This window comes from Azolla caroliniana, unplaced genomic scaffold (genome assembly GCF_043228905.1).
Source record: "Azolla caroliniana isolate FFs.n. ecotype wild unplaced genomic scaffold, voAzoCaro1.0.p SCAF_22, whole genome shotgun sequence".
In the NCBI taxonomy this organism is placed as follows: Eukaryota; Viridiplantae; Streptophyta; class Polypodiopsida; order Salviniales; family Salviniaceae; genus Azolla; species Azolla caroliniana.
In genome coordinates, this window is record NW_028230457.1 from 4,532,529 (window position 1) to 4,549,267 (window position 16,739).

At 44.0% G+C, this 16,739-nt stretch overlaps 1 protein-coding gene across 1 annotated transcript; it reads left to right on the top strand.

Annotated features, from left to right (window-relative positions):
- The first annotated feature begins 14,335 nt into the window (after positions 1-14,335).
- On the top strand, positions 14,336-16,486 carry LOC147849858 (two-component response regulator ORR3-like). The gene is made up of 5 exons (XM_087337084.1): positions 14,336-14,495; positions 15,127-15,206; positions 15,305-15,382; positions 15,496-15,566; positions 16,005-16,486. Exons 1-5 carry the CDS (start codon positions 14,411-14,413, stop codon positions 16,270-16,272), a joined length of 582 nt encoding a protein of 193 aa, XP_087193210.1. The 5' UTR covers positions 14,336-14,410; the 3' UTR covers positions 16,273-16,486.
- The last annotated feature ends 253 nt before the right edge of the window (positions 16,487-16,739 follow it).

Sequence of the window (16,739 nt, forward strand, 5' to 3'; positions counted from 1 at the left end):
AGAAAATTCCGCCAAATGTAATAAATCCACCCAATCATCTTGTTGATAGTTGACAAAACAACGTAGATATTCTTCGACTATTTCGTTGGTGCGCTCACTCTACCCATTAGTCTCTGGATGGTAGCCGGAAGAGAGTTTACAAGAAGTATGTAAGAGTTTGAACATGTGCCGCCAAAATTTCGAGATGAATTGGAGACCCGGATCACTGATAATATCATCTGGAAGACCATGACGGCGAAACACCTCCCGCATGAGTAAATCGGTTGTCTCTTGACTAGTAATGGTCTTCATGCATGGAAGGAAATGCGCCATCTTCGTAAAACGATCGACTACCGTGAGAATAGAATCAAATCCCTTGGAAGGTGGAAAATCTGTAATAAAGTCCAAGGAAATAGATTTCCATGGGCTCTCCGGAATAGGCATTGGTTGTAATAGGCCATATGGATGATGTTGAGGCTTTTTTGATCGGCAACATGTATCACAACAACGAACATAATCCATAACAAAATGGCAAAGACGTGGCCACCAATATCGGCAAGAAACCAACTCAAAATTCTTGTGGATGCCAAAATGTCCAGCCATTGGCGTGTCATGACATTGTTTCACGACTTTGAGTCGACACATACAAGAGAGTTTGTCGAAAAAGCAAACCATCATGCCAACTGAACTAGTTGTACTCTAGACGAGGATTTTGAGATTGGGAGTTGGATGCACGATATGGGATAATATGACTCAAAACCTCTTGGGTGAATGCATCGGTCGCAATTTGCTCCCGAATGGAATCAAGAAGCCTTGAATCTCCCGGTGTGTTAATAGTATGTATTGCCATTACTCTAGACGAGGATTTTCTTTTGACTTTCAAATGCGGCCTCTCCTTGTTGAAGTTCCATATACGAACGTCAAGATAAAGCATTTGCTTTTCCTTGTTGCATCCCAGGGTGATATAGAATTACAAAATCAAAACAAGTTAAGAACTGCGCCCAACGAGCTTGTCGACGATTCAAAACTCGAGCACTTTGGAAGTATGTTAGACTTTTGTGATCATTGTAGACAATAATCTGTTGAGAAGAACCCTCCAAAAAATGACACCATTGTTGAAAAGAATCCACAATGGCAAGAAGCTCTTTGTCGTGAATCTCATAATTGATTTCTGTGGCGTCAAATTTCCGTGAGTGAAAAGCCACAGGGTACAGTTCGCCATCTTCGCCAATTTGGGATAGTACGCTTCCGAGTGCGATATCAAATGCATCAGCTTCAAGTATAAAGCACCTCATTGGATCGACATGCATTAAAATTGGTGCAGATGTAAACGCTTGCTTTAAACCCTCAAATGCAGAGTTCGCATCTATATCCCATACAAATGGTTGATTCTTGCATGTTAGTTGAGTGAGGGGCAATACAATCTTTGAATAATCTTTGATGAACTTGTGATAAAATTTTGCAAACCCCAAAAAACATTGTACATCTCGCACTGACTGTGGTGTTTGCCAATCCAAAATTGTTTGAACCTTTGATGGTTCCATAGAGATGCCATTTGAAGAGACTATGTACCCCAAAAATTCCACTTGACACTGGTCAAAACTACACTTCTCCAATTTTACATAGAGACCATACTCTCGTAACCATTTCAAAACTTGGTGAACATGTATCTCATGCTCTAATTGAGTTTTTGAGTAGATCAAGATATCATCTAGGAAAACTATGATGAAGATATCGAGGAAGTCTCGAAAAATGTCATTCGTGAGACCAAATGACATCACTGTAAACTCAAAATTACCATAGCGAGTGCGGAACACGGTCTTCCATTCATCTCCAGGACGTATTAGAACAAGGTTGTAGGCACCTCGAAGATCTAACTTCGTGAAATACTTTGGTCCACTAAGGCGTTCTAGAAGGCTTGAGATCAATGGTAGATCATATTGGTTTCTAATAGTCACTTTATTCAAGCCCCGATAATCCACGACCATACGAAGCATACGATCTTTCTTCTTAATGAAAAAGATGGGTGCACCAGGAGGAGATCTTGAATGTTGGATAAAACCATTTGCTAGGTTCTCATCGATATATTCTCAAAGAACCTTTAACTCCGTGGGCGAATGGTTATAAATTGGCCCCCATGGAGGCTCTTTTCCTGGCTACAAATCAATTGGGCAATCATATGGTCAATGCTCTGGTAATCTATGAGCCTTCACCTTATCAAACAAATCGGAGAATTCTATGTACTTCTTTGGTAATTGGACCCCCAATTCTTGTGAGCTAGATGAGGGATTTGCTAAAACCGCAGACACCATCATTTCTTCCTTCCTTCCATCCTCTCGTAATTGATGTATAGAGATTGTTGAAATCGTGTGGGATCCTAGATCCTTTGTTGGATTTTCAAGAGACTCGGACTATACTGTGACTTCTTCAATAGTTCTTTTTCTCCAATCAATAGTTGTGTTATGTAACGCAAACCAAGGAAGACCAAAAACTAGAGAGTGCTCTGGACAACTAATGATGTTGAATGAGATGATACTAGCCAAATTACCTAGGACTACACGCATTGGTTCAGACTCTTCAACTATATCACCTGATGTTATAGGGCGACCATCAATGACTTCTACAGCTACTGGGTTCGGGAGCTTCTTCAAGATGATGTTTTGGGTCAATGCAAACTCGTGATCCATGAAACAAGAATTGGCCCCAGAATCTAGGAGGGTAGAGGCTAGTACTCAATGACCTGTAGATGTGCTAAGCTCGAATTGTGCAAAAAAAACTCTACTAACTTGATTTGATGAAATGGAACCACAACTAGATACTGACTCTACATATCTAGGATGGTCCAACCAAATGGCTTCTATTTTGGCCGGAATTATTCGTTTAACACATCCTCTAATTGGCTCAAGACATCAAATCTATTCTCATGGCATGGGTTATTAGGCTTAGTAGTTAAGTTATTAGAAGTGATAGTAGAACTCGAGGTAGGGTTGTCATGTGCACTTACTTGGTAAACTTGACGTTTGGGTTTATGTGGACAATTCACAGCAATATGTCATGGACCACCACAATAGAGGCATAGGCGATGCGCCCGACGTTGTCGTTTCTCAGCATCTGATAAAGGCCCTCGATGTTATGTTGACTCTATTTCCATCGGCGTGGGACCGTCCCTCATAACGGGTCTGGGAACTTGTGATGGTGTTGTGACTATTGAAGCATACGTTTGTTCCGGTTGGCAGCGTAACATTTGTTGACGTTCAAAACGTCGCTCAAATAGGCGATTATCACATTGCACAACTCAACTAATGGTCTCTGTAAGAGACTTTGGATCTTCGTGCAAAGTACGAAGAAGATCTTTGACATCGTTACGCAAACCCTGACGAAATTGATCCATTAAGACTGCCTCATCCCTAGGGATGTCACATGCCAAGAGACGGAAATCTATTGCGTAGGTTGAAGCGGAAGGATCTCCTTGTCGGATTCTTCGAATCTTGTTTATTTTCGTTCTAGTGCTATCGGTGTCTCCAAAACTAGCTTGAAACTCTTTAACGAATGCCTCGAAATCCTCCAACAATGGTGATTTCTTCTCTAGAAGTGGTGCAAACCATGCTAATGTTGTACCGCTTAGCAAGGTTCCTATTAATCCCACACGAGCAGCATCAGTTGGGTACCGATTGGGATGTAACTGATGTTGTCCGCTGGAATAGTAACCGATGGGCAGGACCGCAGAAATATAGAATATAGTAAAAACATAACACATGTAACGGGTCACGCGGGAAGTGTGAACGACTAAAAGACCCTCTGTATATAAAGGACAAAAATCCTCTATAAGAGGTAGCGTGTAAATTTTGGTGCAGAGAGCGTATCTTAATAGATTTTTATCTTCTCTGATCCCCTGTGCATATCTGTAGTTAATATATTGTGTGTCTGTGATTCTTGGTGGCGTATTGTAATCGTAAGAAGTGTAGGCGTGAGTACGAGTGTCGTTACTAAGTGCATTGTCTAGGGAGTTCGGTTGTAGCCATCTCTCTTATACTCTACTAGGATACGGAGAGATATCCCATTACGTATTACGGTACGATGGTACCATTCGTGGCAACGCCGTCACCTTGAGGTCTAGGTCGAAGGACTAATTGAAGACCGTGTTCCTAATCGGTAACACTTTTGGCACGCTTGGTGCTCTGTGTCTTCTCACAAACGAACATCGATGAATGGATGTTTAGCCGCAGACGTCCCAGAGAACCAACATGACAAGACCGACCAATCACAAGGTCCATCACACGCCAGGCAGAGGAACGCGCACGGCAAAAACCTCACCTCAATGACCTTAGTGATACCTGTCGGGACCACAAAGACGATTTCCCGCTCACCAAATACCCCGGCGACAAGCAGGAAGTTCACTCACCACACAAGCACGGTGCTCTTTTACTGCCCGTTGTAGCGTCCAACATGGCCTTCTCTTATCCCTGCTTCAACGACGAAATAGACGCCGCAACCCACATTCGCCTGTTCCTAAACATCTGGAATGAAAATCACATGGCAGAGAGACTTCCCGAAGAAGTCGCGCACCAGTCCAAAATGACAGAGTTCGGATTAACTCTGGATGGGAGAGTGGTGTTTTGGCATTCGCAGATGGATCTGCCCGCAATCACGACCTTCAACCAGCTGCAGTCGTCCTTTTTACGTTTCTTTCATCAGAGGGTGCCGCAACGTGAAATCCTCGGGCAGTTTTATACAATTAAATAGTTGCTAGCCAAGACGGAAATTAGAACGGGGCCCGACGGAGGATGAGGCTCGGGAGACATTCCTGGCAGCTCTACGATGACCGATACGGACGACGCTCAACAACAATAGCGTGAAAGGAGAGACGGCCGACATGGTCATAGAACGAGCGCTACAGCTCGAGCTGGACGAAGAAGAGGAAAGGTTTTCCATGTCCTCATTACGGCAAGCATTACCCCAAGACGAGGAACGACATTTTCGCCAGGCAATCCAGTGCACGATTTGCTTGAATTTTGGGCATTCCATAGTCGAATGCAACATGTGAATCCATTGCCCAATCTGTCACTCGAAAGCAAACACGGTCGAGAAATGTGAGTACAATATGTTGAACAGATCCACACCCATAGTACGAAGCGTGGAAACAGCGCCCCCCTCGCCATAATGAGCAAAGGCGCCAAGAAGAACGACCCCGGTGTATGGATCAGAACCCACGAGATGAGCGGCACTACCAGAATCACCGGAATAACAATGATTCCGAGGAAGACGAGCCGGAGGATGAAGACTACCATGGCAACCACAAAAATACTAAAGGGGACCGACCGGCAAGGGGCCCACCGTCAATATGATTACAACGGAAGTGCAGCAAGTCACGACACGACAACAAACAAAAAATGTTGATTGGGCCGCGCAAGATGAGATACGTCAAACAGCCCAAGGATGGGTTGAAAAAGCAGACGCGGCAAATACGGAATGCATGCAGAAGGAGTTCGCAAACACTATGGAGCCTTCGGAGGAAGATGTAATATCTCCGGATCCCATATGGCAAGCACTGGCAGGCTGTGAGATAACGCTAACCATGGAGAAGTTACTTCAACTAGTTCCACGATTCCACTAGGCCGTGGAGGATCGTATAACAGGCAGACCTAGGGTAAGCGTCTCCGCCAATTTTACGGACATCAGCGCCAGACCAATAGTGGTGGATCACCACAATCCGGCTATTAAGTTGATATTACACAATCAGGAAATCACAAGATGCGTAATCGATGACGGCTCTAGCGTCAATGTAATTAGCATGAAGACATGCGAACAATTGGGAATTTCAGAATGGGAAGCTTGCCCGTTTTGGCTTCGCATGGCAGATACCTGCTCAGTACGACCATTGGAATTAATACGCAAGTTAGGCATTATTGTTGGAGGACATCGCTTCGATGTCTCGGTAGTAGTCCTCGCCCTTGACGCCCTAGGAGCGTAACCTATGATGTTGGGCAAACCGTGGCTTCATTCAGCGAATATCAAGCAGAGCTGGCAACATAAGTGCATCAGCTTTTGATGCGGATGCACCAAGGTTCGCGTACCAACAGAGGAAATGGCGGCACAACCCAAGGGCATAACACCGTTATACGCGGACGATATAAATATGTTGGCTAGGGTGGATGATACAGAATTAAAAGTATACCTAGACGAGCACCCCCGGATCATTCTGCTATTCGAAATCGACGTCATAAAAACCACGGCGGAGTATGCCACGCCCGCTGCGCTCCACGATGAGGCTTACGAACCAAACCCAAAGTCAATATTAGAACTAAGCAGAGCACGAGCAACGTTCGAGAGGGAAATGGAAATTTCACGACGAGTCACTGCCTCAACCTTAGAAGAAGTAAACGTGGGTACGACGTCAGAACCCCGATTCCTCTCCATCGCAAAAGAATTACTGTTGGATCAGAGAGACATGATGATAGAACTACTCAGGAAGTATAAAGATGTGTTCGCCTGGTCCCACGAGGATATGAAGGGGTTAGATCCGAAGTTCTATCAACATAAGATCAATTTAGCGACCGATGCGGAACCGGTCCAACAGCGTCGATACCGCATGAACCCAAACTACGCGGCTCGCATAAAAGAAGAAATTGGCAAACTCCTCAAGGCCGGATTCATTCGACCAGTCAAACAAGCTACATGGTTAAGCCCGATAGTAGTAGTACCAAAGAAAAATGGCCAAATACATGTATGCGTGGACTACCAGAAATTGAACGTCGTAACCATTACCGACACATTCCCTTTACTGTTCACCAACAGCGTACTGGACGCCGTCGCAGGGCATGACATGTATAGCTTTTTAGATGGCTTCAGTGGGTACAATCAAGTACGCATGCATCCCGACGACCAAGAGAAGACGGCGTTTGTCATGGACTAGGGAGTCTATGTCGCAGTCGTCATGATGTTTGGGCTAAAGACGGCGCCGGCTACATTTCAACGGACAATCACGAAGATTTTTGGGAAATATATATCAGCCTTCATGTAGGTTTTTTTAGATGATTTTGCGATATATGGGACAACAGCCGACCATTTCTCGCATCTACAGCTTTGCCTGGAGCGTTGCCGAACCGCGCGCTTAAGCCTGAATCCCGCCAAATGCACCTTCGGTGTTACCAGCGGGGCTCTCCTCGGCCACATAGTCAATAAGGAAGGGATAGCGGTCAATCCGAACAAAATCTCCGCGATTACTCACACGAAAATACCAATAAACGTGAAAGCACTCAGCCGGTTTCTGGGACAAATACGATGGCACAATCGGATAATACGTTATTTGGCGGACTTCACCACACTATTACATGCCGCCGTTCATCGTACTCCTTTCAAATGGACAGCAATGGAAGAGAAGGCGTATGATGCGCTAAAAATAATGCTAACACAGGCACCCGTCGTACAGCCACCAGTTTGGGCAAAACCATTCCATGTGTTCGTGGATGCCTGGACATAGCTATAGGTACTGCGCTAATGCAACTCACAAAGCCGAATTGGTACCGACCAGTGTCCTACACTAGTTAGAAACTATCAACGGCTGAGCGTAACTATTCCACAACGGAACGTGAAGCGTTGGGTATGATATACAACATGTCTGATTCTTGTGAATCGAGTCCATTTTAGATCTCATGGCTTGTAGCCATGTATCGGAGTCCGGTGCGACCATAGCTTCGTTGTATGTGCTTGATTCGCTTGCATCGGTGTAGTTTATGTAGTCAAGGCTCATTCAGATCTCCTAGGTGCCAAAATAAGTGGTTCACATCCTTCGATCATCTCTGTTGGTTGATCGGCATTTGTTGAGCCACTTGTGTCAAGAGTCTTGTTCGTTGATCCGCCCCATGTTGGGATTTCAACAGTGTCGTGACGTTCACCCCTGGGTACTCGGTCGACTCAGATCTCTTTTTCCCTTGAGTCGTATCCGATGTTTTGGTTAGTTGGACTCTATCTCTTTTGACTCTGTCATGTCTGACTCTGGTTGATTTGACTTTGTCTTTGATGACTTTCTCGTCGAATTCGACACGTAAACCTCCAACCGATTCGGAGTCGACAGGTATGTTGTCGGCTTGGTCGAGTCCGACTGTTTGTCGAATCTTTGAGTCGGCCCAGTGGGTTGGTCCTTCTACAACATCTCTGTCGTCTTTGAAGGATACCTTTTTACCAACTATTTTCTGTTGGTTCCGTTGAAGACTACGTCACTGCTCGAGATTAGTTTCCGGTTCTCATGGTCCCATAGCCGGTAGCCGAAGTCCCCATCAGTTCCATAATATATGCACTTCATTGCATGGGGTGCCAACTTGGTCCTTTTCTCCCTGGGGATGAACACATAGGCTTCGCATCCGAATATACGGATCCTATCGTAGGTCGGTTGTTTGCCTGACCATAGTGCCTATGGGACTTCGAGCTTGATTGCTCTCAATGACGATTGATTTATCAGGTATATTGTCGTCTACAATGCCTTGGCCCAGAACTCCAGCTTTAGTCCAGCTTGTTGGAGCATTGCCATCACCCTCTCCTGGAGCATTCGGTTGATCCGTTCTGCCACTCCATTCAGCATGGGTATGTAAGGAACGGTCTTTTGATGCCAGATCCCTTTGTCGAACAGGTACTTTCGGAAGGCTCTGGAAGTATATTCTCCTCCGTTGTCAGATCAAAGTGTCTTCACTCTGTATCCTGACCGGTTCTCCACTTTATATGTCCACCGAGTGAAGACCTCGAGCGTTTCGTCTTTGGACCTAATCGAGTAGGCCCAAACCTTCCGTGTACAGTCATCTATGAATGTGATGAAGTATCAAGAGCCTCCTAGTGATCATTTTGGCATGGGCCCACATATATCTATGTGCACGAGCTCTAGGGGTTGTCGCACCGTCTCGTAGTGGACATCATGCGGACTTTGGGAATATTTCCGACATCGACAATGCTCGCAGAAGTCCATCTTTGCTTGGAGTTTAGGGCTATAGCCAACCGCCATCAGCTGATCAAGTCCGGCTTGAGACATATGGCCGACTCGGCCATGCCATAAGTTCGAGTCGATCTTTTTGGCTACATTCACAGCCCCTTCTGGATTGATCACCATTAAGGGGGACAAGTTATTGTACTTGCGCCCAATCCCGATTTTGAGATTTCCTCGGTTGATCATCCATATTGACTCATTGAGAGTTGTTTGGTACCCGTCTTCAGCTAACATGCCGATGGAGACCTGACTCCTTTTCAAATCAGGTACATGCCAAACTTGGTGCAGGGTGATCATGTTGCCATTTGGCAATCTGATGGAAACTTCTCCGGTCCCTGCGATTTTGCACTCCTACCCGTTGCCTAGTCGGACTGTGTTGTTGGCATCGGTTGAATAGTTCGAAAACCATTCAATATTAGGGGTCACATGAAATGTGGCACCAGAATCCAATAACCACGTGTGTGCATCTTGTACACTATAGAGGACTTCTCTGATCATTGAATCCTCTAGGGAGAGAATTTCTCCTGATCGGGTGTCGACAACATGGATTTGGTTGCCTGTAAGGGAGTGGTCCAACTCAGGTCTTCTTGGATTCCGCTCGGATCGCCAACTACTCTCTTTTCTCTTGATTGCCAAGTAGTCGGAAACATTGTTGCCAGATTTTCTACAGTGTGTGTAGAATTCACCTGATCAGCCCGTTCTCGACTTCGACCACTGTTGGTCTCCCCTCTTCTTCGATCGGTTGGTGTTCCGACCGGTTCCTATCGGCTTGTTCTCTTGTTCAACTCTATCCTTCGAACGACTTGGTCTAATGATGGGCTTCTGCCAATTCATCGATGGTAAGTCCCCTCAATTTTCGCCCAATGTCCTCGGTGAGAACTTGGTTGATCATCTCATCCAGATTTAGGATCGGTCGGCTATTGGCGTATGTCGTGCAAAATACCTCCCAACCCGTCGGTAAGCTCGATAGGAGGGCAAGGGCTTTCACTTCTTCTTCGAAGTTGATCCCTTGTGACGAGAGTTCTGACAACATCCAGCTGAAGGTGTTGATGTGGGAGGTAGTCGTATCAGACTCTCTCATCTTCATGTTGAACAGTTGTTTGATCAAAATCAGTTTTGAAGATGAGGATTTTTTCTCGTACACCGTTTGTAGTTTCTCCCATAGTGAGAACGTTGTCGTCTCTTTTGCCATGTTGAAGTAGACATTTTTGGCCAGATGCATTCGGATGGTGGAGCGTGCGATTTCGTCTGTAGATCTCCACTCTTCAGCTGTCATCGAGGCAAGTTTTTCACTGTGTCGAATGGCTTCGACTTGTCTTCTGATGATCAACACGTCTTGCATCATCTCCTTCCAAAGGGCAAAATTTTTGCCGTCGAATTTTCTAATTTCAACTCTTGTTCCATATGTTGAAGCCATGTTCTTCTTCAAAAGTGAGATTTTACTAACCTGGTCTTTTTCCTTTTAGCTTTTCTGTTGTTTGTTGCTGCCAAGCAGCAAGTCGCTCTGATACTAGTTGAGGGACAGATATGCGCGGAAACGTATGTGAGGACTTGTCGGTTGTGCCCAACAAACAACACAGAAGGAAGGCAAGAAGATATAAACAGATGATAGACACACATATGAAGCTTTAATGGAAGCTCTCTTTATTTCTATTGTCTCTCTCTCTGAGACTCGATGTACAAGATGATCAAGTGTTTTCTTTTTACAATGTTAGGTCATTGCTTATATACTAAGCCCTAACTATTTGGAAGAGTTCACACTAGGATACCAAGTGGAAGGAGTCAACCTTTTATGCCAACAACTACTTATACCGGTCTGTTCTTGTGTCGGCACCAAGACTTTCATTTTTCCTCGCCGGAAGATGATCACATTCTTTTGCCCATTTTGCTTAATATGCGTCGTTCTCAACCACAATCTTCCCAATAATAGGGCATATGCCCCCAGCCCATTGAGTTGAAGGCATGAGAAAAACGTCGGCGTTGGCTCCGGGTTTTGCGTTGCGAAATCCAATTTTAACCCTTTCGTAAATTTGGGAACCAATTGTAAAAGCCGGTCCAGTGGCAGCATAATCTGCCACTTTTGCAAAGCTTGTCAGGTCGGGTCAGTGTCGGTGTTCTCGAGTGGTTTGTTCTGGAAACTTGGTCTGTTCTTTTAGTTTGGCTACGTTCTGTTCATTGGCCTTTTGTATCCACTCTGTAGCTTGCTTCCATTTTGCCTCCTGGGCCTCCCACTCTACAACCTTCCCTTTCGATCAGGTGGTGACTTGTTGTACATACATGCCTTCGGCAGTCATCATGTTAACTGCCAATTGTTTCTTTTTGGCTTTTCCCAGGCAATTGCTACTTAATGGCCTTCCTGCCGACAATAGTAATAGTATACTTTCCAGTTACCGCTCGTTTCCCCTTTTCCTACATTTCCTGACTGGATACCAGAAATTATCCGGTTGGTATCTTCCGGCCTCTGTTGCTCCGGTTGTGGTACTTACGGGCTTGTATCTGGTTCTCGTCTGTATTCCCGGTTTGGCTCTCGACACTCATCTCATCGAAAATGTCCTCTATGGTTATTCGGGTGCCATCGATTACTGTGATATCCTAGTCAGTCTTGATCTTCTTTCGTCTCTTCATCAGTCATAATCTGGAGATTAATCCCTTTTGTATCGTTTCTGGTCATACTCTTCTCGCCGTTTGTCATCATAGTGGTAACCGCGTTCTAGTTGGTATCGATCATCTTCCCGTAGTCGGTCCTCATCTAGTCGTCGCTCCCCCTAGGGCTAAATGTGTCAAACCGATGCTGCTTGTCGATTTAATAGATTGTACTCACACCGCTCCATGGTGTGTGACCGAGAGTGGCACAGCATGCACCGAGACTGCATTGTGCATTCCAGCGTAGAGTGGTCGGGGTTGAGGCATGTTGTGTATTGCACTGCCTGCCGAAATTGTAGGTCTTCTTCTCTGAACAGCGCTCGTTGCACAACCCCCATCGCCATGTACTTACTGTTTTGGGCCTTATCCATTTCTCGCACCCGGTCAATGACTTCATCGATGGTGTTGATCCTAAAGTCTAGCACTGAGAGCATTGTCTGGAGCACGGCCAAAAAAACTGTTTTTGCCTCATCCTCCGAAGGTGCCCTTGTAAGCTGACTGTGCAATGCTTGGAATTGGATGATGAATTGTGGGACTGTCTTGTTGGGTTCCTGATATACCGTATAAAATTGTCTGACGAGCTCCTGTTGCTCCATCTATCGGTGAAAGTCGTAGAAATTTATCCCGTAGGGTTTCAAACGTGGTGAAGCTACTCGGAAGATGCTTTGCATGCCATCTCATTGTCCGTCCCTCTAGGGTCATGTCGAATTCCACAATTTTTGACCGCTCTACTTCAGAGTCCGTCAGTCGTTGTGAAACATGGTTGGCTTCCCATGTTTGCAAAGAGGCGTACACATGTGCCTCGATATCCGGTTCGTCTTTGTAGTTGGGGTACGTGTACGACATGTAGTCGTCGTCTATCAGCCGTTCCGGTGGTGGCGTCGGTATGTGATGGTCCTTCTTCTCTGATTGTCTGCTCGGCGGTGGTGTCAGTATGCGACAATTCTTCTTCTCCGATTGTCGTTCCGGATTCTCCTCGTATGCCGGTGGTGTCGTCGTTTCCGACTCCGGTGTCGATGTGTGCTCAGATCCATCTTCCTCTGGTTTGTCCGGAGTATCGTGACTGGATCGGTAGTTGGTTGTTTTTGTTGTTCGACTTTGACTCAAATACACAAAATACTTTCGTGTCCACGGCGCTTGTGGCTAGGGTTCGCAATATCAATTCTTCGTCGCGGAGACTGCTCAAAATTGTTGCCTTCGTCTGAATGTCGCTGAGTTTGCAACTAGACTCTCATTTGCGACCCGCCGAATCTCTCTAGGAAAAGACCGATTCTGTGGGATCTCCTCGGTCGCCTGCCGGTAAGCCTCCCGCCTCCGTAGTCTCTCGACTAGTCTTCTCGTTCGTTTGGTAACAGGGTCGTTCGTCGGTCTAGTCATCCATTCCCCGTCGTTCGCTACACTTTGCAAGAATCGTGGTCGCCAAAACTGTGTTTATCGCGGGCTGGAGTAGCCACAAACGCAAGGTGTCCTTTCCAGAACACTTCACCAAAGGGCATATCGCACAACATATAAGGTGCGCATCCAATCAACTCCGTTTCAGTTGATGTTCAGATTGGAGGCAATCATGCCAGTTGAATTTCAAGTGCTGAGTCTACGGATGCAAACAACCATGTGTTTATCTGAAGCCGAGTTCGAACAAAGACAGTTAGAGCAACTCCTAGCACTCAATGAATAGAGACTCCATAGCCTCAGTAAGCTTGAGCAGGCACCGAAAAGAAACCGAACAATCATTCTGAATCGGCAAAGCAATGGTAGTCTTCCAATTCCAAACTCGGCTGAGACAGATGTTAGGGAAGCTGAGATTCCGATGGACGGGCCCATATTGGATCATAGACGAATATAAAGGGACGTATTATATTGGTATCCTGGCCGACGAGTTAATGCCAAGATATTTTCTATAATATGGTAGAAGAAGATTTGTTTGGGGATGGATCTAGTAATATGATTTTTTGTAGGTTGACACTTAGATTTATTGGTCACGTGTGTCATTCATGGCTTTATATACTTTTGTCCTCATACTTTGGACCAAATTAGAAGTGAAGTGACAGATCATTTGCCATATTCTTGGTCTTTGCCAAAAGGATGAAAAGCTAAGGGAAAGACTGCAATTTTTTTGGGGGGGGAGAGAAGAAAAAATAAAAGTGAATGAAAAAGAGAGAACCACAATTTGATTTCTGTATACATACATACATATATATATATATATATATATGCATATCAAATCAAACTCTTCTCTGTAAATATTTTTCCAAACAGAAGACCAACAAAAAAAAGGCAGAAAAATGCTTAAAAGGGACGTGATTTGGAAATCAAATCACATCCCCCTTTTTTGCTGTTGTGGAAAAAGGCCTAGAAAAAAGCAGTACATACTTAATCCGCTCTATTTTTTTTTTCTTTCCCAAATCGCCCACCAAAGGATCTGGCCATAACTAATTATTTATTTAACCAATTTTCCATTATTTGTTTGCTAGATGCAATATCTGTCTTTATTGACCTATGATTAATTAGATACTTTTTTTTTAGTAATTTAATGAATTAATTCGTTTTCGCTATCTCTATTTTGTAGAATATAATGAGATTTACGGCTGTTTTATGGGGTTCCCTTGTTTTAAATTCATCTATCAACCACTTGATTTTTAATTATTGATTTTCTTCCATTTATTTTTACCTTTGAAAAGCTCTGTTATTCCCTTTCTCTCCATGTCGAAAAAGGGCCCGGAGATCTCTTTGCTTACAACCAAAAAAACATTCATTTTCATCCTCTCCTTCTGACGCTGAAGTTCTGAGAAGCTCTTCTGAACCATTGCCTTAGAGATGGAGGTTCATGTCCTAGCTGTTGATGACAGTGTTATAGACAGAAGAGTAATTGAAAGCTTATTGAAAACTTCTTCATACAAAGGTATGTTTTCTCTGTACATATGTGTGTGGGTGTATGTATGTATGTATAATACATGCATGCATGCATGTATGTGCATGATATATGTATGTATGAATACATGCATGCATGCATGTGCATGATGTATGTATGAATATCTGCATGCATGCATGTATATATTCATGCATGCGTTTATTCATATTTGTGATGATAGAATGTCTCTTATGTATTCATAAATCACCCTTTATGGTTAATTAACCAGCCTCATCTGGTAATGCATGCTATGGAAATGCATGTCCCTCATGTGGCAATGCATGGCTATGGCTATGGCTATGGATGCTCCCCCATTCATGTCCCTCATTTGGCAATGCATGGCTATGGCTATGGCTATGGCTATGTACGCTCCCCCATTCATGTCCCTCATGTGGCAATGCATGGATATGGCTTTGGATGCTCCCCCATTCATGTCGCTCATGGGGCAATGCATGGCTATGGATCCCATTCATGTCCCTCATGGGGCAATGAATGGCTATGGATGCTACCCCATTCATGACACTCATGTGGCAATGGCTAGGGATGTTGCCCATTTAATGTCCCTCTTCAAAGTATGTTGCATGTAATTCATGGATTATTCTTCTTTTACTCATTTCTGCAGTTACTACGGTCGATAGTGCAAGGGGAGCATTAGAGCTTCTCGGCCTTGTTGATTCTTTCGGACCAGTGAACTCATTGAATGTCAGAGCTCGCGGACCCTTTCTACATATTCTGTTTTTCTTTAGATTTACATCATGATACATCTTTCATGAATCTTTCCTTGGTTTTTTTGTTATTAGGCTGTCGAGGTTCACCTGATTATCACGGATTATTGCATGCCTGGAATGACTGGCTATGAACTCCTCAAGAAAGTTAAGGTGAATTTTGGCCCAAAGTATACGGGGATTTAATCCATCATTAGGCCGAGATTTAGGTTTTCTTAGTTATATGTTGTGTTTAATCCTTTGTTCCACTAATGTTATGTCTCTAGGGAACATCATATTTGAACAACATACCAGTTGTAGTTATGTCATCCGAAAACATCCCGAATCGAATTCACAGGTAATATACTAAACTAAACCATCATGCAAGCAATGGGGTCCATACACTCTACATCATGATACATAGTTGGAAATGCATGAAAGCATAGCAACAATACCATGGTACCATGGTACGCAAGCATTAGGCCATACTTAGTACATCAATGCCATAGTTAGTACATTTGGTAGATATCCCCTAAGATCATGCAAGCAATGGGGTCCATACACTCTACATCATGATACATAGTTGGAAATGCATGAAAGCATAGCAACAATACCATGGTACCATGGTTGGTACTCATGCATAAAGGTCATAGTTAGTACATCAATGCCATAGTTAGTACATTTAGTAGATATCCCATAAGATCACAATAGCTATATAATTGTGCATGTTTTTGGATATCGGGTAAGGTTCGAATGTATTGATGTATAGTAAAGCCCCAGTAAATTTGTGACATAGTTGTCTAGCCGAAGGAGCCGAGGAATTCTGGCTTAAGCCAGTGCAACTTGCGGATGTGAAGAGACTCAAGGACCATGTCCGCAATTGCAACATTGAGGCCGATTCAAGCTTCTCGAAAAGGAAAGCCGACATTGAGGATCAGCCTGATGCCATCTCGCCCAAAAGAAGAGCTTCTCACGAGGAGCTGCCATCGGAGACAACACAAAGAAAGACACATCCAAATACTGAATTGTCAATTGGTAGTCCTTATTGCGTGGAATTTGTCTAGGAAATTAGAATGAGAAAGTATGGTGAAAGACCATTTCTAGTACATTCCAAGCACATCATAGATGCATACAATATTCAGTGTGTCAAATGTATGCACTTAATAGTTTGAAGCTTCCTTGTTTCCACTACCAAGACTACTTCAAAAATTAATGTCTTGTATAATTACCATTGAAGATTAATCCAAGCTAATTCCTATGCTGTGAATTTTTTATTAACTGGGTGATTCATTAAGTTTTTGTTGGTGCTTACATGAGATTATGCCCATATGTTCGTGGATCATTGTGCTTCCATTGTAGGATTTTGTTATCGATATCATGTATGTAATTATATCATGTATGTAATGTTTAGTGTGACCATATGATTGACCCTTGAAAGATCCTTAGTGCCCATTGCTTGCGTAAAATTTGAAAGGCAGATCATTCAGCGCTTTTCTTTTGGTTATGTCGTTACAAATCTATAGATACAACT